Consider the following 26,449-nt stretch of genomic DNA (forward strand, 5'->3'; position numbering starts at 1 on the left):
ACATAATAGAAACCACCCGTAAATGACTCCATTTTATAAACTACTCCCTGTAAATTATTCAAAACTGACTTTAGAAACATTGTTAACCTTTTAGGTGTTCCACAACAATTAAAGGAAAATAGAGGTGAAATTTCAAAACTTAAAAAGGGTTTTCCAGGATTTTTATACCGATGACGTATCCTATGGATAGACCATCCAGTATCTGATCGGTGGGGGTCCGAAACCCGGGGCCCCCACAAATCAGCTGGTTGAGAAGGCACCGGGGCTCCTGTGAGCGTGCTGCCTTCTCTCTGCTCACCAAACACAGTGCCGTGCTTGGTATCGCGAGCCGCCCCGTTCACTTTTATGTGGATGAGTTGCGCCTAGGTCACGTGACTGATGAACGGCCTAGGGAAAGCTGTGAGAAGGCCGCAGCGCTCTCAGGAAGGCCATTGACTTCTCAAACAGCTGATCGGTGGGAGTCCCACGTGTCGGACGGGTCCGCAATCCGGAAGATACGGTGCGTAATGGAGGCATGGATTGGAAGCTCACCTAGCACTTCCATGGGTTTTCTGTCCGTGCCTCTGCACTGCAAAAAAGTAGCGCGTGAACTACTTTGTATGCAGTTCGCCGACCGCATCCAAGTGAATGGGTCCGCAGGCGCATGGTGGGTGCACAGAAACGGCCATGTGCATGAGGCCTAACTGTTATTAAGGACCTGGTTCCCAACTAGTCGGTTAGGATGTGTTGGAGCCGCAGAGTACTGCACATATACCTGTGCTTCCTGTGTTTTATGTTGGACATAGAGGCGTGGTAATCCGCTTGCAGTTACTGTGGATCAACATCTATGGGCATGACCCCCTTATGGTGCCAATCATATCATGCTAAATATTAGACAAGTGAAGGGCCTTCACCAGCCTGTGCTGTACGATTAGGTCTATACACATAGGAGCACTCTGTAGACAACAGCCGGATCACTTTATTACCCATCCCTGTGTCACTTTATATAAAACACTACTCTGATTTCTGGAAGGGGTGAATTTTGAATATAAAAAAAATATTATAATTTCAGAAGACTGACAATAAAACATATGATGTTCCCAGATCTGGCCTCAGACGGAACGCCATGTTTGATCTCCGCTGGGTGCAGCCGCCCGGGGACCTGTTCTAGCTGCGCTGGAAGCTCCAGTCGTGTGTAAGACGCGTTAGACCAGTATGAAGGGAGGTCATGTGTACATGGCTCCATGGAGATGCTCCAGTCTGTGTTCTCTCTGCTGTCTTCTTGCCTGAAACAGACAGTGACAACCATTTGTCAGCACAGGGGACAAAAGATTCAAGACAGAGACTATTTCCTTCTACAATAAACAATCTCAGGCCGTGTTCCACACTTAAAGGGGATGCCCTGGTATTAGGAAAAACATGGCTTTTCTTCCGAAAACAGCACCTCCCCTATCCATGGGTTGTGTGTGGTTTTGCATTCCCATTCACTTCAATAGAGCGGAGCTGAAATACCAGACATAACCCATGTTTTTCCAATCCCATACAACTCCTTTAAATCCTGCTAGAATATGCTGAATATGTCTAGTGCAAATCCAACATGCGTATGTGAATATGGCCTAATAGAAGCTTGGTGACAACCATTAATGGGACCTTAGGGGTCCCCTCCAGACCCTGAATAGCATGTGTAGCTACTAAACCACTGCAACAGGCTACAAATAAACCCGCAGTCATACTCCTACATCTGTCACCTACTAAGTGCATGTTATTAAGAAACAGGGGGGCACAAGTATGAATCCCACCCCTGCCTGGAACCCCGCTTTCCACCCTTGTTACCTTCTCCTGTTTGTATTCTTCATATTCTGGGCTATCTGTAGGCAGTTCATCTCTGCACAGCGGACAGGAATTTGTCTGTAGGAAATAAAGTAGTATTATTAGTCATACACTAACAGTTACAGAGGAATACTGAAATCTGATTGGTCAGTATTGCCTTTAAAGGGGTTGTCTGAGATTTTGATATTGATGACCTATCCTTAGGACAGGTCATTAATATCAGATCGGAGGGCGTCCAACTCCCGGCACACTGCCCATCACCTGCTGGAAGAGGCCGTGGAGAGCACTGCAACCTCTTCCTTGGCCAGTGACGTCACGTTCATCGGTCAAATGGCCTAGACGCAACTCAGTCCCATTTAAGTGAATGGGGCCGAGCTGGAATACCAAGCACAACCGCCATCCAACGGACGACACTTCGAGGAGGCTGCGGTGCTCGGATGATTGGCGGGGGTTCCAGGTGTTAGACCCTCGCTGATATTGACGATAGGTAGGTCATCAATATTAAATATCCAGAAAACTCCTTTAACCTTATCGTTACATACATGTCTGCTTAGTCTTTTTTCCTTGATTCAGCATAAGTGGCATAGGCGGGTACAACTGGGCACAGTTTGCCTGGTGCCTTAGGCTACTTTCACACTTGCGTTTGGTGCGGATCCGTCATGGATCTGCACAGACAGATCCGTTCCGATAATACAACAGTCTGTATCCGTTTGTATTATCTGTAACATAGCCAAGACGGATCCGTCTTGAACACCATTGAAAGTCAACGAAGGACGGATCCGTTTTCTATTGTGCCAGTGAAAACAGATCCGTTTGGCTCAGTTTCAGTTGCAAGCAGCGTTTTGGTGTCCGTCTCCAAAGAGGAATGGTGACTGAACGGAGCCAAACTGATGCATTCTGAGCGGATCCTTTTCCATTCAGAATGCATTCAAATGCAAACTGATCCGTTTTGGACCGCTCCTGAGAGCCCTGAACGGATCTCACAAACGGAAAGTAAAAACGCCAGTGTGAAAGTAGACTTAGACTCTAGCAATCAAAAGGCCACAGTCGACCCAAAGCTGCTGGAAATGTACAATGCAGCGTTCCAAGGATCATCTGATCGCCGGGTCCACCTGGGCATGGCCGTGAAGGGGCGTGCACCCAGTTAAAGGGGGTAATATTTCAGCCTTACCTGGTGTCACGTGTTTCTGTTAAAACATTTACAATAAGAATTCCGATTTTTGGGGTACTCCCATCACATTACAACCCTCTATTATTCTTCTAAAAGAAATGCTAAAATCGTCTCACCTTTCCAAGCCAGGGCAGGATGCAGGCGGAATGGAAGAGGTGTTCGCAGGGCAGCTGCCGCACCGTCTCATCCTCCTCAAACTCCAGCAGACACACCGGACACTTCAGGCCGGCATCTGTACAATATACAGAGCAATGGATTAACAAGACGCCCGTTACCCCCGTTATACTGGTACACTCTTCACAGGAATCCCACTTTTAACACTTTCATGACTGGGTGGCCTTGATGGGCATGTCACCTTTTAGAAGTTTTGCATTCTACAGGTACGTCCACATGTGACGGGTCTACTGCAGATTTGCTGTATCTGCCGGGACGCCACCGCAGCAGTTGGTATTCATAGTGGAAATGCTGCTGGGTTGTCGCAGATTTAACCCTCTGCATTACAAAAAAAAATCCAAACATAAATAGACATGGATTTAAAATCCGCACCGCAGGTCAATTTAGTGGCGAAAAAAATTCCTGCAGCGTGTGGATGGCGTTTTTTTTTAAAGAGGTTGTCTCACTTCAGCAAATGGCATTTATCATGCGGAGAAAGTTAATACAAGGCACTTAGGCCTCTTTCATACGAGCGAGTTTTCCCGTGCGGGTGCCATGCGTGAAGTGAACGCATAGCACCGGCACTGAATCCTGACCCATTCATTTCAGTGGGTCCATGTACATGCGTGAAAATCGCAGCATGTTCTATATTCTGCGTTTTTCACGCAGCCCTGGCCCCATAGAAGTGAATGGGGCTTCAGTGAAAGCGATGCGTTTTTCACTGATGGTTGCTAAGAGTTGTTTGTAAACCGTCAGTTTTTGATCACGCGCGTGAAAAACACATAAAAACACATTGCAGCCACGCAGAAAAAACTGAACGCAATCGCAAACAAAACTGACTGAGCTTGCTTGCAAAATGGTGCGAGTTTCACTGAACGCATCCAGAGCCAATCCGCCGTGCTCATGCGAAAGGGGCCTTACTAATGTATTGCGATTGTCCATATTGCCTCCTTTGCTGGCTGGATTCATTTTTCCATCGCATTATACACTGCTCGTTTCCAGGGGTTAAGACCACCCTGCAATCCAGCAGCAGTGGTCGTGCTTGCAGACTACAGGTATAATCACCGGCCTCTCTGGTGGCCATGACTCTGGGAGTGCACATAGGCTGGCATATGCAGCAGCCATAACCCCCAGGAAACGTGCAGTGTATAATGCAATGGAAAAATTAATCCAGACGGCAAAGGCAATATGGACAATCACAATACATTAGTAAGTGCCTGGTATTAACTTTCTCTACATGATGAATACCACTTTGCTGCTACTGTGAAACTGAAAATTTGCAATATATACACCGTGTGAGCCCATACCCCCAAAATGGATATTTTGTTATTACAATCTTCTACAGTGGAACCCCCACCAATCATGAGAACAAGGGTCACATGAACCCGTTTATAGGGAGCAATGCCCAGCATGTGCCACTCAATTCAAAGTGAATGGGACTGACAAAGATGGCCAAGTGCAGCACTTTAAATGGAGTTGCACGCTCGACTGCCTCTCCATTCAAACAGTAGATATGGGACCTCCATTCTCATGATCACTTGGGGTCCCAGCGATGGATAGAGGTTAATTTGCAATTCTGAAAAAAAAACCTTTAATGTGTATGGTCACCTTCAGAACCTGTTCAGTGTGATCTGCCGTTTACCCCTAGGGCCCGATTCTGACGCCTGCATCTTTCTTCCACTGCGCACAGAAGTCACAAGGACCCACAGAAGGAAATGGTGCTAGTCTCACCTCCATCTTGTCCCCTTGGTCTGTGCACAGAAACTCAGGGCACACACTGCTCTGGTCTCCAGGTCCGTGCCCTACTCGGACATACAGACCTCACTGTTGGATTAAAAAACCTCCATGTATTGGGAGAATTTTTAATATGACCATGTGAACCAGGCCTAATGTACATATGAGGTGACAGAAGCTTCTGACGATTCTCTTACCTGCTTGCTTTGCAGACACCGTAACTCTTGGCAAGTTTTCTACCACTTTTTTGGCAGCCGGCGGGGGCAGTCTATGGTCCCAGTCTGTTACATCTATACCTCCGATGTCAATATCCATCCCACTAAGAAGACCCCTGAACAGAAAAAAAATAATAAGAGCTCAGCAAAGACATAGCAATACCAACAGAAAGCTGACAATCCTTAAAGGGGTTGTCCTATGAAAAATATTTTACATCTTTCAAACCAGCACCTGTATCCGAATACTTTTGTAATTGAGTTTAATAAAAAAAAAAATTATATAGTATAGCCTCTGAGTTATTCAATAAACTGTATCTGTATAGCGCCACCTGCTGTTTTTTTTTCTTATTTCTTCAACATGCTCACTGAGATGGCTGCACATGCTCAGTTTCATCCTTCAACTGGCTCCTGAGCCGTGATGGGGAGCGCTGAGGCACGCCTCCTGAGCCGTGATGGGGAGCGCTGAGGCACGCCTCCTGAGCCGTGATGGGGAGCGCTGAGGCACGCCTCCTGAGCCGTGATGGGGAGCGCTGAGGCACGCCTCCTGAGCCGTGATGGGGAGCGCTGAGGCACGCCTCCTGAGCCGTGATGGGGAGCGCTGAGGCACGCCTCCTGAGCCGTGATGGGGAGCGCTGAGGCACGCCTCCTGAGCCGTGATGGGGAGCGCTGAGGCACGCCTCCTGAGCCGTGATGGGGAGCGCTGAGGCACGCCTCCTGAGCCGTGATGGGGAGCGCTGAGGCACGCCTCCTGAGCCGTGATGGGGAGCGCTGAGGCACGCCTCCTGAGCCGTGATGGGGAGCGCTGAGGCACGCCTCCTGAGCCGTGATGGGGAGCGCTGAGGCACGCCTCCTGAGCCGTGATGGGGAGCGCTGAGGCACGCCTCCTGAGCCGTGATGGGGAGCGCTGAGGCACGCCTCCTGAGCCGTGATGGGGAGCGCTGAGGCACGCCTCCTGAGCCGTGATGGGGAGCGCTGAGACACGCCTCCTGAGCCGTGATGGGGAGCGCTGAGACACGCCTCCTGAGCCGTGATGGGGAGCGCTGAGACACGCCTCCTGAGCCGTGATGGGGAGCGCTGAGACACGCCTCCTGAGCCGTGATGGGGAGCGCTGAGACACGCCTCCTGAGCCGTGATGGGGAGCGCTGAGACACGCCTCCTGAGCCGTGATGGGGAGCGCTGAGACACGCCTCCTGAGCCGTGATGGGGAGCGCTGAGACACGCCTCCTGAGCCGTGATGGGGAGCGCTGAGACACGCCTCCTGAGCCGTGATGGGGAGCGCTGAGACACGCCTCCTGAGCCGTGATGGGGAGCGCTGAGACACGCCTCCTGAGCCGTGATGGGGAGCGCTGAGACACGCCTCCTGAGCCGTGTTGGGGAGCGCTGAGACACGCCTCCTGAGCCGTGATAGGGAGCGCTGAGACACGCCTCCTGAGCCGTGATAGGGAGCGCTGAGACACGCCTCCTGAGCCGTGATAGGGAGCGCTGAGACACGCCTCCTGAGCTGTGGTAGGGAGTGCTGAGACACGCCTCCTGAGTCCTGAGCTGCAGCAAAAAAGACCCCCCCCCCCCCCCGCCCCTGAGCTGTCAGCTTGATATAAATCTAGTAGAGCAATGAATGTGGAGATCTCTGGATCAGTGTGAGGTACAGGGCTGGTTCTAGCTGTGTTAGAAAGAAATTGTTCTATATGATGTCAAATTCTCATTTTTTTACATTAATCATGGGATATCTCCTTTAAGAAGCTGTAAGATGGGGAAAACCGATATAAATTAAGACCTTTTGGAAAGCGACGACTGAAGAATTTGCCCCCCTCCCTTCCACCCCTTAGACTACTTCCAGTTCTTGCTCAATCCCCTCCTGCCATGTCCAGCTGCATGTATGTGTCATGGGGAGCGGGATATTTTCCTTGCAGTACTAGAGCTCCTAGGTTATAACTTTGATCATTGCTGGGAGCACAGCAGAGACTGGCAATGAAAAGAGACTTTGGCGCCTTAGGGTATACACATGGCCAAAAGTCCCAAAAAATGTATTTACTCAGCGAAAATTGTAAGACGACAATGCCAAGTAAATAGAGTCACATATCAGGAGCTTAATGGATTTCACTATAGGTAAAAATCTCCATATTAAGCCTCTTTTAGGCGCCCCCATGACCCAGACTCTGATCACAATAGGATTCTTTGCTGATCTGAGTTTAGTTCATTCAAACTGTCGGGGGTCTGGATTTTGCAGCCATAATACAGAATAAAAAATGCGGCAGTATTAATGGTCACTTATGAGAGGTCTGAAGCTGAGAAATGCTAGAAATCATGAAACCATTCTTGGTCAGAGCTGCAATCACGATTCTGCTGGCTCTCTCTCAATTCACCTATTCAGTGCTCAAATGCTCCAGCAATCCCTGCTTGTTCAAGGGTGTTCTGTAATTTGCATTCTGGAAGCTACAGTTCTTATATCAGACACTGTACTGATCTAGAGAAATTTTCAAAAATAATACTGAGGACCTATTCTCTGGATAGGTCATAGATATCAGAAAGGCGAGGGTCTGACTCGCAGCCCCCCCGCTGATAAGCGCCCTTGTGAGAGATCTGTGTTCCCCTAATGTTTTCCTGCTCGCCGTCTAGACTGCAGTGGTGGAGGAGTGTAATTACAGCTGTCTGACCAATTCACTTGAATGGAAGAGGAGGCTGTAATTAAACTGCACTGCGGTCAGGATAGTCATCAATAACACTGCACGAACCCTGTACCCATGTACGATGCCAGGATTAGCGGAGCGGGCTCCTGCTTCTGCCTGCTCCGCTAAGCTAATAGCCGACATGCAGTTCTCTTAGCTTAGCGGAGCAGGCAGAAGCAGGAGTCCCCTCCGTTCCGCTAATGCCATTTTCACACTCGTGTTTGGTGCGGATCAGTCATGGCTCTGCACAGACTGATCCGTTCAGATAATAAAACCGTCTGCATCTAGTTCAGAACAGATCCGTTTGTATTATCTTTAACACAGCCAAGACGGATCCTTCTTGAACACCATTGAAAGTCAATGGGGGATGGATCCGTTTTCTATTGTGCCAGATTGCGTCACAGAAAACGGATCCGTCCCCATTGACTTAAATTGTGTGTCAGAACGGATCCGTTTGGCTCAGTTTTATCAGACGGGGGCAGTACAGAGGGGGCCATGCTAAATACTGGGGGGCATGCTAAATACAAGGGGCACTACAGAGGGGGGCCATGCTAAATACTAGGGGCACCATGCTAAATACTAGGGGCACTACAGAGGGGGGCCATGCTAAATACAAGGGGCACTACAGAGGGGGGCCATGCAAAAAACTAGGGGCACCATGCTAAATACTAGGGGCACTACAGAGGGGGGCCATGCTAAATACTAGGGGCACTACAGAGGGGGGCCATGCTAAATACTAGGGGCACCACGCTAAATACTGGGGGTCATGCTAAATACTAGGAGCACTACAGAAGAGGGACCATGCTAAATACTCGGGGCACTACAGAGAGGGCCATGCCAAAAACTGGGGGCACGCTAAATACTAATATATTATTTATTAAATTATCCTATTTGCTAGGATACATTTACATAAAGCATTTTTACTGTGCAGTCAAAAATCATGGTAAAAACTGAAGAGTTTTTAACATTTATGATGAGGTTTTAGATGCCGTTTTTGCCAGCAATCATTTCAAATAGGAAGGTACTGAAAAGACACTCAGAAATCACTGCAGCAAAACACATGGTTAAAAATTGCAATGCAGTTTTTAATGTAGTTTTGAGCAGCCTTATGGTTCCCAGAGCACAATGTCAAGAGGAAGGAAGGATCTGAAATTCCGCTCCATCTAAACAATACTGCCAATCAGTTTACAGCGAGATTTATGATAACGGGAACTGAAGAAATAGGAAAAGCCCCAAGAATTTAACATGTCTATTTACTTAGCAAAAAGGAAGGTTGACTGAATGGAGCAGTCGAGTCTATTATACAGGAAGAGCAGAAAGTCTAATACCAGGAATATACACTCACCACCCTACTACACAATGCTAGTCAGTAACTATGGCTGCACATACGGCATTCATACTTACAGCAGCATCTTTTCTCAAGCCTGGCATCTGCATTCCCTGGGCTGTTAAGGGGGCGCTCTCATTCACACTCACCACTAGAGGAGGGGAGTTTAAAGCATATCTGAGTTTTCAAAAAAAAGTTTGCATAATGAATCATAACTGAGAAGGAGCAGGCGTTTTTGGGCTTTCCTAAAATCTTCCACATATTACTCTCTGTTTCAGCTGCACAGTTAGATGCATTTCACAAAGAAGCAGGAGGTGTCTCTCTTCTGTGGAATCACTGCACCTCTGGGGTGTACGTTCCCTTATTTCCCCACTATAAGTTTTCAGCTCGACAGCTCACAGAACAGATAAGCAGTTCTACGTTACTAGGGACGGATCTTGCCTGACAACAAGCACGGATTGAGACCTCTAGTCGCCGTGACTTTTTTTCCCAGGTGGTTGCAGGCATATTTTTTACATGAAGTGATTAAAAAAGCTGCTATTTACACTATTCTCTATTAAATTAAATTGTGTGAAAGCACGGTGGGAGCTATATAGATCCATCTTCAGCACGCTCCAGCATCCAGGAAGCTATAAGCAATATTTTTTTTGACATTTCTTGTGTTTTGTTTTGTAAGATCTTTTTAGTCTCTGTGGCCTCAGTGATGAAAAAATAAATAAAAAAAATTGCGAATTGGCCATTTGTTTCCTGTTACACCAGTCACAATATTTTCTTTATACTTTTTAATTTTTTTTTTTACTTTTTACTTTGAAATCGTCATATTGCATTTTGTATAGAGTAATGGAATTTTCGCCATTATCCAATACAGATATTACTATATTATATTTCAGTGCTGCCACCGGCTGGCCTGAATTGTAATATAAAAGTAATTACCTAGAAGCCTAGTACAGGCTCTGGCTCATTACCGAGGCTACTTTCACATCTACGCTTTTCCTTTCCAGTTTTGAGATCCGGCAGAGGATCTCAAAACCCAAGGAAAACGCTTCCGTTTTATCCCCATTCATTGTCAATGGGGATAAAACTGAACGGTACGGGGTGCACCAGAATGTAAAGATCCTGAAAATCCTATATGGAGGGATCTGCATGGGATTATGATTATCCCAATGGTGGCCTTAGCTAGTTCTTTGGCTGGAATTTTTCCGCCAAGACCAGTGGTAAAGATGGCTAAAAATAGCCTAAGTTACTAGGTAGGATAAGGTAGCAGGGGATTGGTTAGGAAGGTGCCCTATAGTGTACTGTTGCTGGGTTAATGAGGTTTAGGGGACCCCAGCAATAGTTCATTGGTTATGGGGTGGTGTTATGGAGGGTATATAATTGCAGTGGCTGCCAGTGTTATGCTGTCAGCCAAGCCGCATTTGAAGATCTGCTGCCTGTTTTCTGCCCGTTTGGAGTCTGCTGCCCCGTTAGTGTTGGTCCGGTCGGTTCTACCTACCCATGGAGAATTAGTCTTCAGCTGTGTCGGTGCCCGGCGGTTCGGTTGAGGTATCGTCTGTGGATGCGGGCCCCACATCAGTGTTACCTGCGCAGCGTGAGAGGAGGCAGTGCGCACGTTTTTTCTCCCTCTCCTTCCAGGTCTATCGTGGAGCTACGCAGAGGCGAGAAGCGGCCTGCGTCGGGGGCCCAGACCGGAAATGGCAGTGGGAGCCTGACGTCACTTCCGGGGGTGCACGGAGAATCAGCGTCTTCCGCGAACTGCTGCCAGCCTGTTTGTTCCGGTGGTCCTTGTTGGCGGAAGGGATCCCAGATGGCCTGTCAGGAGGGTGGAAGATCGTTAGAGCCGCGGGCTGCGTCTCGTCATTGCAAGAACCGGCAGCACGGGAGTCGGGTTCCACAGGTGCAGCGTCCAGACCGGCAGCCCCGCTCTGGGGTTTCCTTGCTTCCAGTGGATTTGTCTCATGCCGAGGTCCGGACGAAGGCAGCATCTGGTGGCGAGTGCCAAAATGGTCTAGCCCCTGTGCTGGCCTCCGTGTCCTCTGTTCTGTCCTCTTTGCAAGAGTTGCCTCCACCTGCTAGACCGGCTGCTTTGGCTGAGGATGTCGTTGACGCTTGGAGGCTGGGAGAGCAGAGGAAGGGACAGGACTCTGATAGTGAAGATTCCGTCCCTTTACCATTGGTATCCAGGAAAAGAGGGGTGGCAGAGGCGTGTTATAAGGAGTCGCTCCCTTGTGATATTTCCCCTTTAGGCTTTCATTTGTCCATGTCGGTAAAAGAGAAGATATGGAGAAATGAATTTGTCGACATTCTATCTTTATTGCCTGCATCCAAGGAGTTTGTACTTAAAATTAGAGAAGCGTGAGGATAAATCTGAAGAGGACAGGAGGCATCCGATTCCTCAGACTTTTAATAATAGGTTCCAGGCTTATTGTATATTTTGTAGCGTGATGGGAGAGAAGTTCCCTCAAAGATGTTCAGGACTGCTTCAGCACTTAGATAATGTACTGGAGGCTTAGAAAATGTTTGAGGTGTTGGGTGGTTTACATATGATGAGGGTGTTAGACAGCGGCTGCCTGTATATCCTAGTATGCTTTGGGGCATAAATGATGTGGGTTTGTAGCTTAGTTTATTAGTGCCGCATCGGCTGTCCTTTTCTGCCCCTAAGCAGCAGCCGCCTTTGTCTGTCCAGCAGTCCCCTATGTTGAGGAAGGGCGCCTGCTTTGTGTTTAATGAGGCGCAGTGTCGATGGCCTTCCTCCTGTAGATATCGCCACGAGTGTGCATTTTGTGGGGTCAGTCACCCCATGGTGCGCTGTTTTAAAAAAGCAAATTTACCCACTCAGCCATCTACCAAGAAATTCGTGGCAAAAAGCTTGGACGCCGGTAAAACTGGAGACTATGTGTCCGTGGCTAGAGCGTTATCCAAATCGCAAGATGGCGGAGCTACTTCTTGAAAGTTTTGCGTTAGGTTTTTGCTTACCGGCATTTTCGGAGGTGGGTTGTGAGTGGGTAAATAATTTATCTTCGGTTACGCAGTTTCCGCAGGTAGTGCAGGCCAAGTTGATGAAGGAGTTGGCATTGGATAGGATCGCTGGTCCTTTCCCATTCCCTCCTTTTGGGAACTTTCGTCTTTCTCCATTGGGTTTTGTACCTAAAAAGGAGCCTAATGCCTACCGTTTGATTCATCATTTGTGTTTTCCCTATGGGGCATCGCTAAATGATAAGGCATTGTGTTCGGTTAAGTACGCTACATATGATTCCGCAGTGGCTCTGGTGCGTAGTTTTGGCAAAGGGGCCTTAATGGCCAAATCGGACATTCAGTCGGCCTTCCGTTTGTTGCCAGCGCATCCGTCTGCTTTTAGTTTACTAGGTTTTCAGTTTCAAGGTTCCTTTTATTTTGATAAGTGTCTCCCCATGAGGTGTTCGTTATCTTGTTTTTATTTTGAAGTTTTCTCTTTATTTCTCGAATGGGCGGTTGCTGTGCGCAACATGGGGGGAGCAGTAATGCATTATTTGGATGATTTTTTGTTTATTGGTCCGGTTGACTCTGGTTTGTTCCGAGTTGTTAGATTCCTTTGTTTCTATTTGTTCAGAGTTTGGTGTTCCTTTTAGCAGGTGTATCCTGTTACCGTATTTTTCGCCCTATAAGTGGGAGGAAACTGGCAGTGCGTCTTATGGGGCGAAGGCTGCCATTTTTACACTGATACACCGCCGACCGCAAGCTGCACAGTGCGGCTGGCGTGTGTATCAGCGAGGGGGGAGGAGGGGCTGGAGGCCGGCCTTTAGTTTTATAATGGCAGCGGGGCCCGGTGCAGTCACTGTACTAATGGTATCGGTAACTGCAGGCAGGCAATGGTTAACTATAGATATGTTCGATCCAGCACTGAGCAGCCTGTACTTACGATCATAGCAGGCTGGATGCTGGAGGCAGGGCAGGCGCTGGCAGCGTAACTTCCTACTTCACGTGCCTGCTCCGCCAACTTTATGAATGAAGCAGGCGCTGCAGGCACGTGACGTAAGAAGTTACGCTGCCAGTGCCCGCCCGCCCAGCATCCAGCCTGCTATGATCGTAAGTACAGGCTGCTCAGTGCTGGATCGAACATATCTATAGTTAACCATTGCCTGCCTGCAGTTACCGATACCATTAGTACAGTGAGCGGGGCCCAGTGCAATGGAATGCAATGACTGCACTGGGCCCCCGCTGCCATTTAAAAACTAGTGTAGATGCCAGCCCCCACCCCCTGTATTGGGGGTCATTCACAGTGGCTGACACTGTTATGGGGGGGGGGGGGAATGGGAAATCTGTGGATGTCAAATAGCATAAGATGCTATTTATCTGTCATCCACAGATCCCCCCCATAGCAGTGTCATGCCAGCCACAGACGCCCCCATAACAGTGCCAGCCACAGGCTACCATTAGTTCAAAGCCCACCAAAAGGACACCTTTTGGTTCAAAATATTTATTTTTCTTATTTTCCTCCTCAAAAACCTAGGTGCGTCTTATGGGCCAGGGCGTCTTATAGGGTGAAAAATACAGTAATTGTTTAGAGTACTTGGGCATAGTTATTGACTCACTGAAAGGTGTGTTCAGTTTTCCTTTGGTCAAGGTGGAAAAAACAAGCTCTGCTATAACTCTTGTTAGGTAGAAAGAAAGCTACTGTAAAGGAAATACAGCCCGTGTTGGGTCTTTTGGCATTTGCTTCTAGAGTCATGCCGATGGGTTGTGTTTTCCGTCGGCAGTTGGCTGCTAAGATCTCTGGAGTGCGTAATCCGTTTTTTTCATGTGCGCTTGTGTAAGGATGTTAAGGAAAATGTATCTATTTAGTTGGAATTTTTTCAGCAGTATAACGGTTGTTCCTATTGGCAAGAAGATTTTGTCTCGGCTTCTTTTCAGGAATGGTTTATGGATGCGGCAGGTTCTTGAGGGTTTGGAGCTTACTGGATTGGTCACTGGTGTGCCTCCAGATGGCATCCATTGTGGATTGCGAATGCTGTAATAAAGAATATTGCGCTATTGGAATTGTTCCCAGTTGTGGTGTCTTTGGTTTTATGGGGGAAGGTTTTTCTCCAATAGATGAATTTTTCTGCATACTGATAATAAAGGGGTTTTGTTTGCAATTAACAGTTTATCATCAAAGTGTCCATTAGTTGTTAAATTGTTACGTCATTTAGTTCTTCTTTGTCTGAAATTGAATATTTGGGTGAAAGCACGGCATATTCCGGGTGTGGATAACTCTATTGCCGATTCACTTTCTCATTTTCAGTTTCAGAAATTTCGCATGTTGACGAAAGGGGCCGACTTGGAAGGGGAATAATGCCCTCCGTATCTTTGGAATCTGATTTGGTCTTAGTTATGTCCTATCTTCAGGCTTCTGTGGCTCCTGCCACTTGGTTGGATTATGTTCGCTATTGGAGTAAGTGGTGCCGTTTTGCGGAGAGTAGGAATCGGTCTCCTTTTGTAGGAAATTAGGTTTTGGCATTAGCATTTTGTTTGTCCCTTTTTAAGGAACATTTAGCCCATGCAACGGTTGTGAGGGTGTTTCCTTTTTTCTTAGCGTTTTGGGCGCTCCGGCTATATTGGATTATTTTATGGTTAAGCAAATCCTGAAGGCTTATAAGAAAGGTCATTTTTCTCCTTATAACAGGTGCCCGATTTCCCCTAATATAGCTTTGACATGCATGTTTTTTGGCGCATTTAGGATCAGCGAGCTCCTTCCAAAGAATAGAGGTTCTAGTTCAGGCTTGGCTTTGGGGAATGTTCATGTCAATGGTAATTAGGTTTTGTTTTTTCTTCCTAACTCGAAGACGGATCGGTCAGGTAAGGGTTCCTGGATCCGTGAGGGCAGAATCAGGTCAAAGGACATCTCCCCGGTAAGTATGTTGTCACGCTATTTGCATGCTAGGCCACCTGGTGGCGTTTTGTTTTTTTATTCATGGTGATTTTTCTCCATTAACGCAGTATTAATTTCGTTCAGTTATGTCCAAATTCTTGCAGGAATTGGGTTTAGAGGATTTTAATTTCACGTCGCACTCCTTTAGGATAAGCGCCACAACCACGGCCGCTGGGTCTTGTTTAAGTAAGTCACTGATTAAGCAAATTGGGAGGTGGTCCTCTAGTCGCTGTCAGTTATATATTCGTCCATACCTTTATGTTTTTTCATGCGGTGTGTTTCCGCAGGAATCACCGTATGGATCTTCGGCCATTCCTTTGTGCACTGGGGCCCATCGAAGAGCGTTGGAGCGATTGTACAGTGATAACCTGTCATGCTCCACAGTTAAAGTCCGAATATACTGGAACGGGGTTAGGGGACTTCGTTGGGAAGGTCTGATGGATGCGATTCTTGAAATGTGTTCTTTGTATCCTGATGTTATTATTTTTCATGCAGACGGCAATGATGTCGGTAAGGTAGGCACTATCGATTTAGCGTATTGTATGAAGCGCACCATGGTGAGAACTAGGCGGTTGTCTCCTGACTCTCGTCTTCTCTGAAATGGTTCCTCGTTTACTGTGGCTTGTCTTATGCGAAGTTTAAGTATTTGGACAAAATTAGGATTCGCATAAACAGAATCATGGCTCGTTTTATGCCTCTAGTTTGGGGATTCTCTTTTCGACACATGGACTTAGTAGGAGGTTTGCCCGGCCTGTATTTTTACGATAAGATTCGTCTTTCGGACATTGGTTTAGAAATCTTTAATTTGGACTTGCAGGCGATGATTGAGATAGCTATGGGTGGGGCAGGGCCCATGCCGCCTGTTTAGTTGGCATGGTCCGGTGGGGTAAAGTTGCTCACCCATAAGTGGCGAGCGGACTAGATGTTTATGGTATTTAGGACGAGCTTATGGCTGGTCTATTCAGTGGTTAATACGTTTTATGGTATTTATTCATTTTTTAAATGGCTTCTGTCACCCCACTAAAGTGATTTTTTTTTTTGGGCTGGTGAAATTAGTTATATTGCGATATATCACAATATAATTGTGTTGCTTACTTTGATCCAGCAGTTTCTTCAAAAAACGAAGTTTTATCATATGTAAAGTCGGTCTCTAACAGCAAGTAGGGCGGCTACTTGCTGCTAGCTGCTGCAGAAATCCGCCCTCTCATCGTGTTGATTGACAGGGCCAGCCGGGATCTCCTCCTCCGGCCAGCCCTGTCGGCATTTCAAAAATCGCGCGCCTCTGTGGATTCGGCGCAGGCGCTCTGAGATGAGGAGGCTCGTCTCCTCAGCACTCCCTCAGTGCGCCTGCGCCGATGACGTCTTTTATTTCGGTGATGTCATCGGCGCAGGCGCACTGAGGGAGTTCTGAGGAGACGAGCCTCCTCATCTCAGAGCGCCTGCGCCGAATCCACAGAGGCGCGCGATTTTTGAAATGCCGACAGGGCTGGCCGGAGGAGGAGATCCCGGCTGGCCCTGTCAATCAACACGATGAGGGGGCGGATTTCTGCAGCAGCTACCAGCAAGTAGCCTCCCTACTTGCTGTTAGAGACCGAATTTACATATGATAAAACTTTGTTTTTTGAAGAAACTGCTGGATCAAAGTAAGTGACACAATTATATTGTGATATATCGCAATATAACAAATTTCACCAGCCCAAAAAAAAATTATCACTTTAGTGGGGCGACAGAAGCCCTTTAAGCTATTCTTTAATAAAGTTGGCCGTGGTCCTAATTTATCCATGTATATTATGTGTCCACGTGTCTTCATTTTATTATTGACTATTAGGCTAAGTTATTGGGGTGTGTATATATCATCTATAATCCCATGCATTCCGTTCCAGTTTGTTGTGTTCTCATGTCGGACAAAAAAAAAACCTGCAAGCAGCGATTCTGTGTGCGTCATGAAAAACTGAACATGCCAGATCCAGCACCAAAAACCATGTAGGTCAAGGGTGTCGGATACGTTTATTTATTTTTTTCAGGCAAGAAAAAAAAAAAAAAAACTGATCCAGCGCCCATTGACTTACAATGGTTTTAGTGCTAGATCCGGTATGTTAACTTTCGATAGAATACAACCGGATCTGTTCTGAACGGATGCAGCCGGTTGTATTATTCAAACAGATGCGGTTTGCTGTGGTTTTGAGATCCGGTGCTGGATCTCAAAACTGGCCAGCAATAATGCATATGTGAAAGTAGCCTTACAAGGAACGCCTTCCCAGATATCCAACCAGGGAAGGCGTTCCCGCCCCTGGAATCACGCGCTTCCGGGTTTTAGGCCTCTTATATGACATGGTCATATTTAACCACAACATCTGAGGGGCTGAATGTACGCGATCAGCATTACTGCCGATTGTGGATATTAGCCATGGGTGTCTACTGTGTGAAACAGGAGTAGGCACCATCTTTAAAGACCCGACACAGAAAGGGATTAAATGAAGACTGGGATCATTGTGATAGCCATGATACAGCCCAAAACATAGCCCTTAGAAATCAGTTGGGAGTGAGATTTGCAGGTTATGTCTCTAGCTCACATATCTAGCTGCTATATAGCCTGAGATAGAGCAGGTTATCCTCACCCACAGAATAAATAATACTTACCCACAGAGCATATTATTATTATTAATGCTGAACTAGTATGTCATTTTCCTTCTGTGAACCATGCGTAAAAGTGCAGCGTATAATAATATATATATATATATATATATATATATATATATATATATATATATATATATGAAGAAAAAAAATAGATGAGCAGCACACACTTTGAGTAGGTGCAATTCCTTGAAGCAGACCACGGACTTGATCCAAATTGAATATGTATAGAAAAAATCCAAGGCAGCACACAGATATCGGTGAAAAACAGGGTGTTTATTCCCCCATGTGAAGACAGCAACGTTTCAGCTCTCTATGGAGCCTTTGACACAGGTGTTTAAATAGCATACAAAATTACTGTGTAATTTACATTATTGTACAAATATTTTAAAAAGAGTGTATATTATATATATATATATATATATATATATATATATATATATATATATATAAAAATATACACTCTTTTTAAAATATTTGTACAATAATGTAAATTACACAGTAATTTTGTATGCTATTTAACCACTTCAGCCCCGCTAGGTGAAACCCCCTTCATGACCAGGCCACTTTTTACACTTCGGCACTACACTACTTTCACCGTTTATCGCTCGGTCATGCAACTTACCACCCAAATGAATTTTACCTCCTTTTCTTCTCACTAATGGAGCTTTCATTTGGTGGTATTTTATTGCTGCTGACATTTTTACTTTTTTTGTTATTAATCAAAATGTAACGATTTTTTTGCAAACAAATGACATTTTTCACTTTCAGCTGTGAAATTTTGCAAAAAAAAACGACATCCATATATCAATTTTTCGCTAAATTTATTGTTCTACATGTCTTTGATAAAAAAAAATGTTTGGGCAAAAAAAAAAAAATGGTTTGGGTAAAAGTTATAGCGTTTACAAACTATGGTACAAAAATGTGAATTTCCGCTTTTTGAAACGGCTCTGATTTTCTGAGCACCTGTCATGTTTCCTGAGGTTCTACAATGCCCAAACAGTAGAAAACCCCCACAAATGACCCCATTTCGGAAAGTAGACACTCTAAGGTATTCGCTGATGGGCATAGTGAGTTCATAGAACTTTTTATTTTTTGTCACAAGTTAGCGGAAAATGATGATGATTTTTATTTTATTTTTTTTCTTACAAAGTCTCATATTGCACTAACTTGCGACAAAAAATAAAAAATTCTAGGAACTCACCATGCCCCTCACAGAATACCTTGGGGTGTCTTCTTTCCAAAATGGGGTCACTTGTGGGGTAGTTATACTGCCCTGGCAATTTAGGGGCCCAAATGTGTGAGAAGAACTTTGCAATCAAAATGTGTAAAAAATGACCGGTGAAATCCGAAAGGTGCACTTTGGAATATGTGCCCCTTTGCCCACCTTGGCAGCAAAAAAGTGTCACACATGTGGTATCGCCGTACTCAGGAGAAGTTGGGGAATGTGTTTTGGGGTGTCATTTTACATATACCCATGCTGGGTGAGAGAAATATCTTGGCAAAAGACAACTTTTCCCATTTTTTTATACAAAGTTGGCATTTGACCAAGATATTTCTCTCACCCAGCATGGGTATATGTAAAATGACACCCCAAAACACATTCCCCAACTTCTTCTGAGTACGGCGATACCAGATGTGTCACACTTTTTTGCAGCCTAGATGTGCAAAGGGGCCCAAATTCCTTTTAGGAGGGCATTTTTAGACATTTGGATCCCAGACTTCTTCTCACGCTTTAGGGCCCCTAAAAAGCCAGGGCAGTATAAATACCCCACATGTGACCCCACTTTGGAAAGAAGACACCCCAAGGTATCCAATGAGGGGCCTGGCAAGTTCATAGAAATTATTTTTTTTTTCGCATAAGTTAGCGGAAATTGATTTTTTTTAGTTTTTTCTCACAAAGTCTCACTTTCCGCTAACTTAGGACAAAAATTTCAATCTTTCATGGACTCAATATGCCCCTCAGCAAATACCTTGGGGTGTCTTCTTTCCAAAATGGGGTCAGTTGTGGGGTGTTTGTACTGCCCTGGCATTTGAGGGTCTCCGCAATCATTACATGTATGGCCAGCATTAGGAGTTTCTGCTATTCTCCTTATATTGAGCATACAGGTAATGAGATTTTTTTTTCCGTTCAGCCTCTGGGCTGAAAGAAAAAAAATGAACGGCACAGATTTCTTCATTCGCATCGATCAATGTGGATGAAAAAATCGCTGCCAAAAAAAAAAAAATGGAGGGGAAAGGCGTCTGCCAGGACATAGGAGCTCCGCCCTACATCCATACCCACTTAGCTCGTATGCCCTGGCAAACCAGATTTCTCCATTCGCATCAATCGATGTGGATGAATAAATCATTGCCGGGATTTTTTTTTTTATATATATATATATATATATATATATATATATATATATATACACACAAAGTGTTTGCCAAAGCATAGGAACGCAGCCGCCTCCTCAGCTCGTATGCCTCGGCAAACGTATCTGTCACTGCAGAGGAGAAAATCCTGTCTTGCAGCGCCGCATACACCGACTTGCGTGTAATCTGACAGCAGCGCAATGCTTCTGTCAGAATGCACATCGGTGCTGCAGCTAGTAGATCGGTTGGTCCACCTGGAAGGTTAAAAAAAAAAAACAGGCCGCAACGCAATCATTTTATTAACTTTGGAACAGAACATGTAAACTTTAACTTTTGGAACTAAACATTAACCTGTTTGCTTACTGGTGTTTTTTTTTTTTTACCTTTATAGAACAAACCTCTCCTTCCCCATGGGTCAATGTGCAAAGCGCAAATCGCCCAAAGATGTGGCGAAGTGCGTTATGCACTTTGTCCCAGGTGAAAGGAGACGTTTGCAGCAGCTGTGAGTGAATGGGCCCTAATAGCCCTGTGTGCCTATCCTGGTGAGATGATCCCTATGCTAGGTGTACCTGTGTGTGGTACTTTCGGAAACACTCCCCTAAGCATAGGGCAGGGTGGTCAGGACAGTCAGGACAGAAATAGCGGGTGTCACGCCTTATTCCACTCCTGCTACAGACACAACATTTTTTTCGGGGTGGCGGTCGGTTTGAGGTACCAGCAACGACACTGGGGAAGTGTCGCTCGTGTAGACGGCTAACTACACTGGTGGATGGGGCCACGGAACCTCCTGGATACAGGAGGTTCGCGATGATCTCTTCCTGAAATTTGAGGAAGGATCCAGTTCTCCCAGCCTTACTGTAGAGAACAAAACTATTGTACAGAGCCAATTGATTCAAATATACAGACACCTTCTTATACCAGCGTCTGGTTCTGCGGGACACTAAATACGGAGCCAACATCTGGTCATTGAAGTCCACCCCTCCCATGTGGAGGTTATAGTCGTGGACTGAGAGGGGCTTTTCAATGACACTGGTTGCTCGCTCAATTTGTATTGTCGTGTCTGCTTGAATGGAGGAGAGCATGTAAACGTCACGCTTGTCTCTCCATTTCACCGCGAGCAGTTTTTCGTTACACAGTGCGGCCCTCTGCCCCCTTGCAAGACGGGTGCTAACGAGCCGTTGGGGGAAGCCCGCGCGACTAGTTCGCGCGGTACCACAGGCGCCAATCCGTTCTAGAAACAAATGCCTAAAGAGGGCCACACTTGTGTAAAAATTGTCCACATAAAGATGGTACCCCTTGCCGAATAAGGGTGACACCAAGTCCCAAACTGTCTTCCCACTGCTCCCCAGGTAGTCAGGGCAACCGACCGGCTCCAGGGTCTGATCTTTTCCCTCATAGATCCGAAATTTGTGGGTATAGCCTGTGGCCCTTTCACAGAGCTTATACAATTTGACCCCATACCGGGCGCGCTTGCTTGGGATGTATTGTTTGAAGCCAAGGCGCCCGGTAAAATGTATCAGGGACTCGTCTACGCAGATGTTTTGCTCAGGGGTATACAAATCTGCAAATTTCAGGTTGAAATGGTCTATGAGGGGCCAAATTTTGTGGAGCCGGTCAAAAGCTGGGTGGCCTCTGGGACGGGAGGTGGTGTTGTCACTAAAGTGCAGGAAATGCAGGATGGTCTCAAATCGTGTCCTGGACATAGCAGCAGAGAACATGGGCATGTGATGAATCGGGTTCGTGGACCAATATGACCGCAATTCATGCTTTTTTGTCAGGCCCATGTTGAGGAGGAGGCCCAGAAAAGTTTTAAAGGGAACCTGTCACCCAAAAATCGCCTATTAAGCTGTTTACAGTACCTTATAGTGCTGTATAGTCGTTTCCTGATGCACTTTTTGTTAGTTTTGCAGCATGTATGCTCAGTCAGAAATCGATGTTATATTCAGCTGCTGCCCCGTGCTTCAAGTCAGGCTTGAAGTCACGGGGGCAGCGGCCTCGGCGTCTTACATGGCCCTCTCCCCGCCCCCTGCCTCTGTGACTGACAGCCGAAATCCGATTCCGGGACCGCGCTCAACGGCCGCATGCGCAGTAAAGGGCGGCAGGAGCGCGGTCCCGGCTGCCGCGCGTACTACGCGCCGTCTTACTTTCGCCGCACTGCGCATGCGCCCGACATCCTGTATCAAACGCGCCCGCGCCCAGATGCCGGGCGCGGGCGCGTTTGATACAGGATGTCGGGCGCATGCGCAGTGCGGCGAAAGTAAGACGGCGCGTAGTACGCGCGGCAGCCGGGACCGCGCTCCTGCCGCCCTTTACTGCGCATGCGGCCGTTGAGCGCGGTCCCGGAATCGGATTTCGGCTGTCAGTCACAGAGGCAGGGGGCGGGGAGAGGGCCATGTAAGACGCCGAGGCCGCTGCCCCCGTGACTTCAAGCCTGACTTGAAGCACGGGGCAGCAGCTGAATATAACATCGATTTCTGACTGAGCATACATGCTGCAAAACTAACAAAAAGTGCATCAGGAAACGACTATACAGCACTATAAGGTACTGTAAACAGCTTAATAGGCGATTTTTGGGTGACAGGTTCCCTTTAAGTTCGGAAACTTGGACTGGTTTCCACCGGAAAGGCTGGGCATAAAAGCTTCCCGGGTTAGCGGTGATAAATTGTGTGGCATACCGGTTTGTCTCTGCCACAACTAAGTCTAAGAGCTCCGCAGTCAAGAACAGCTCAAAAAATCCCAGGGCCGAATCGATCTGAGCTGTCTCAACCCGAACTCCAGACTGGGCGGTGAAAGGGAAAACTACAGGTGCGGCTGAAGTTGGGGACTGCCAATCAGGGTTTGCCAGCACCTCAGGGACTCTAGGGGCTCTACGGGCACGTCTTTGCGGTGGCTGCGACGGGGTCACTACTGCACGTGCCACCGTACCAGCTTCAACTGCCCTTCTGGTGCTCGCTACTTCACCAGGTTGTACGGCAGTGCTGGTACTAGGTCCAGGATGGGCTGGGCTGCTGGTGTATGCCTCACCACGTAATCCGACAGCACCAGCCCCACTCTGCTGCTCTTGAAGCGGATCCTGCGGTCTAGCGACACGGGGCCGGGTACGCCTGGTGGTATCAGGGACCTCAGCCTCCTCGTCCGAACTTTGGGTCAGAGAGCCACTGCTTTCTACAGGTACGTATTCTGACCCGCTGGATTCATCAGATGAGGGTTCCCACTCCTCATCCGACTGGGTCAGAAGCCTGTAGGCCTCTTCAGAGGAATACCCCCTGTTAGACATGTGGGCAACTAAATTTAGGGGTATTCCCTGAGACTACCCAAGAAAAAAAAAGCAAGCCTGTCTTACAAATGGGAGGCTAGCGAAGTACCGGAGGCTGCTGCGGTTGATAAAAAATATCAAAACTGATTTTTTTATCGCCGCAGTGCGTGTAAAGTGAATGTGCAGTGATCAAAAAAAATAAAAAATTTTGTCACTGCGGTGGGGCGGGCGTGGGCGAACGCACGTGTGGGCGACCGATCAGGCCTGATCGGGCAAACACTGCGTTTTGGGTGGAGGGAGAACTAAAGTGACACTAGTACAATTATAGATCTGACCGTGATCAGTTTTGATCACTTTCAGATACTATAAAAGTACAAATGCTGAATAGCGATACGCTAATCAGCGAATAACGGACTGCGGTGCGGTGGGCTGGGCGCTAACCGATCCCTAAACTACCTAACCAAGGGGCCTAAACTATACTGAAACCTAACGGTCAATACCAGTGAAAAAAAAAGTGACAGTTTGCACTGATTGACAGGGGCGATCAAAGGGGTGATCAAAGGGTTAATTGGGGTGATCTGGGGGCTAAGTGTAGTGTAGTGGGTACTCACAGTGATGTGCTCCTCTGCTCCTCTGCTGGAACCAACCGACCAAAAGAAGGAGCAGAGGAGCACAGCAGCCATATAACCCCATCATATTTACTAATATGTGGGGTTAAATGGCTGCTGATTGGATTTTTTAAAAATCAGCAGCCTGCCAGCCAATGATCGTGGCCGGCAGGCTGCTGACTAAATACTCTGCTGCGAAATGCCGGCCCGCGATGCGCATGCGCGGGCCGGCTGTGACGTAATCTCGCGTCTCGCGAGATGACGCGCCGATGCGTCCAGGAGGAATAAATCAACCACCTCCAGGACAGCGGTCGGGAGGAGGTTAAACACCTGTGTTTGCACTGACTGTTATTGCTTGACAAAGGCTCCACAGAGAGCTGAAACGTTGCTGTCTTCACATGGGGGAATAAACACCCTGTTTTTCACCGATATCTGTGTGCTGCCTTGGATTTTTTCCATATATATATATATTATTTATTTACTTTTTTTTTTTTTTATATCCCCCCCCACCACACACACACACGGTATACTAACTGACCTGGCCAACTCTAATAAGGCATTCTGGCGGTACTGCTCCTCAGGGACTGTGGGCTCACAGTTATGTTCATCAAAGTAGGACGCCATAGTGGATCAAGTCTGAAAAGAACATCAAAGATTGTTAAAGCGATATATTAAAGGGAGTCTTTCACCTAATCTGAGTGTTTTAGACCGCTCAGATCAGGTTATAGACTCTTTAGCCCTCATTACGATCATACCTGTCTCTTATGTGTCCCTCGCCCAGATAATGAAAATAACACTTGTTAAACTTATGCAAATTACCTTCTGAAGGTGCCCAGGGGCGGCGTTACTGGGCGATGTGCCCAGAAAAACACACCTCCAGCCGGCGGACGTCACGAGCGGCACCAGAGGACGGCGGACTGGGAACTGGCCCGCACCTGCGCACTGCTCTGCCCATTATGGGCAGAGGAACATCCTTTCATATTGCGCATGTGCCGGCCGGCTGTCTTTAGTTGGCCGGCGCATGCGCAATATGAAAAGCTGTTCATCTGCCCATAATGGGCAGAGCAGTGCGCAGGTGCGGGCCAGTTCCCAGCCCGCCGTCCTCTGGTGCCACTCGTGACGTCCGCCGGCTGGAGGTGTGTTTTTCTGGGCACATCGCCCAGTAACGCCGCCCCTGGGCACCTTCAGAAGGTAATTTGCATAAGTTTAACAAGTGTTATTTTCATTATCTGGGCGAGGGACACATAAGAGACAGGTATGATCGTAATGAGGGTTAAAGAGTCTATAACCTGATCTAAGCGGTCTAAAACGCTCAGATTAGGTGACAGACTCCCTTTAAAGGGGTTCTCTGTGTTATATATTATCCAAGGTCATCATTATCAGAATGGTTGGGGTCTGACACCCCCAGCGATAAAACTTTGGGCTGCCTCGGCACCACTAACAATACAGTGTACAGAGCTGGAGGCAGACAGCGCCATACACTGTGTAGTGGCCGTTCCGGGGCACTGCAAGTCAGCTCCCATTCAAGTGCACCTGAGCTGGAAACTACAAAGTGTATAGCGCCTCTGGTGTAGTTTCCAGTGCCGAGGCTTCATAAAACCAACGTCTGACCAGTGGGGGCCAATGGGCGTCCACAGGTTGTGTGTGGTACTGCAGATCAGCAGCATTCACTTTAATGGAGCTGAAGTGTAATACCAGACACAGTCCATAAATAGGGGTGGCGCTGTTCAAGGAAGACAGCAGCCCTGGAAAAAACCCGTTAAGGTATCTGTTTCTGGGAAAGTTGGGTAACCACTACCAGCAGAAGCACTACCCCGGCTTGCTGACAGCCCCCGCTTTCCTACTGTCTCCTCCCTCCCCTGGATGTGGTCGGCAGTTACCTGCTCTCCCAGACGCCGCACATCCAGGAAGTGTCCAGTGCTCCAGGTGACACAGCTCTTCACCAGCCCCGTCACCGCGGCGCGTCTCAGCCAATCAGAGAAGCAGGATAGTCCTATCCGCCAATGGGCTTCTTGGGGGCGGGCTCTAGGGACAGAAGCCGGAGACGCGCTGTTTTGCCGGTCATGTGACCGAGTGGGGGGAGGGGCGTCCTAGTATCACATGACTTTAGAGAACGTCTTTCTTTCGCTTTTTTTTCTTGTGAAACCCGCGAGAAAAGGCTCAAAGTAGCAACTGGGCCCTGGCAGTGTAACATGGCATGTACTAGTGTGAAGGACCATAAGCCATGCCTTAAAATGATATAAATGGTTAACTTGTGTTTCCATTTTCTTTACGCTGGTGAATGAGATCAGAAAATGGAACCTGCAGAGCGTTTTTAGCCAATAGCCACAATATTCCCTTTAATGATGATGTTCCCAATAAGTGTATGTTCACACTGTGTTTTATTTTGCTGTGGCACCATTTTTCGAAAAGAATCTGTGTCATAGGAAAGCCACAGAAAAAAACCTTTTTGCGTTTTCACGGAAAACCGCTATCAGTGGCCTCCCATGTATTCACCCTTTTGAATGGAGCTGAATCCTTAGACGTGTCCGCAGCGCGTAAACTGAACGTCCGCTCTCCGAATAGACGGGAAACACATTTTTCTGCCGTGTATTCTCTGCTGTGTGAACCTACCCTAATGGTAGGCAGGGCCGG

At 47.2% G+C, this 26,449-nt stretch overlaps 1 protein-coding gene across 1 annotated transcript; it reads right to left on the reverse strand.

The window, feature by feature from the left end:
• Nucleotides 1-938: 938 nt before the first annotated feature.
• RNF181 (ring finger protein 181) lies at nt 939-25,799 on the reverse strand. Its single transcript, XM_044279217.1, has 6 exons — nt 25,696-25,799; nt 24,354-24,451; nt 5,065-5,198; nt 3,097-3,212; nt 1,813-1,887; nt 939-1,265 (listed from the first exon to the last, which is right to left on the reverse strand). The coding sequence occupies exons 2-6, from the start codon at nt 24,437-24,439 to the stop codon at nt 1,206-1,208; spliced, it is 471 nt and encodes a 156-aa protein (XP_044135152.1). The 5' UTR covers nt 24,440-24,451; nt 25,696-25,799; the 3' UTR covers nt 939-1,205.
• Between the last annotated feature and the right edge of the window lie 650 nt (nt 25,800-26,449).

This window comes from Bufo gargarizans, chromosome 2 (assembly GCF_014858855.1).
Source record: "Bufo gargarizans isolate SCDJY-AF-19 chromosome 2, ASM1485885v1, whole genome shotgun sequence".
NCBI lineage: Eukaryota > Metazoa > Chordata > Amphibia > Anura > Bufonidae > Bufo > Bufo gargarizans.

What these genes read in the sequence shown, in the direction of transcription:
- RNF181 (XM_044279217.1), bottom strand. Translation starts at nt 24,439, where the DNA reads ATGGCGTCCTACTTTGATGAACATAACTGTGAGCCCACAGTCCCTGAG. An exon ending in GCCTTATTAGAGTTGGCCAG is followed by an intron (nt 5,199 to 24,353) that starts GTCAGTTAGTAT and finishes TTTTCTGTTCAG; the next exon opens with GGGTCTTCTTAGTGGGATGG. An exon ending in GGTGTCTGCAAAGCAAGCAG is followed by an intron (nt 3,213 to 5,064) that starts GTAAGAGAATCG and finishes TATATTGTACAG; the next exon opens with ATGCCGGCCTGAAGTGTCCG.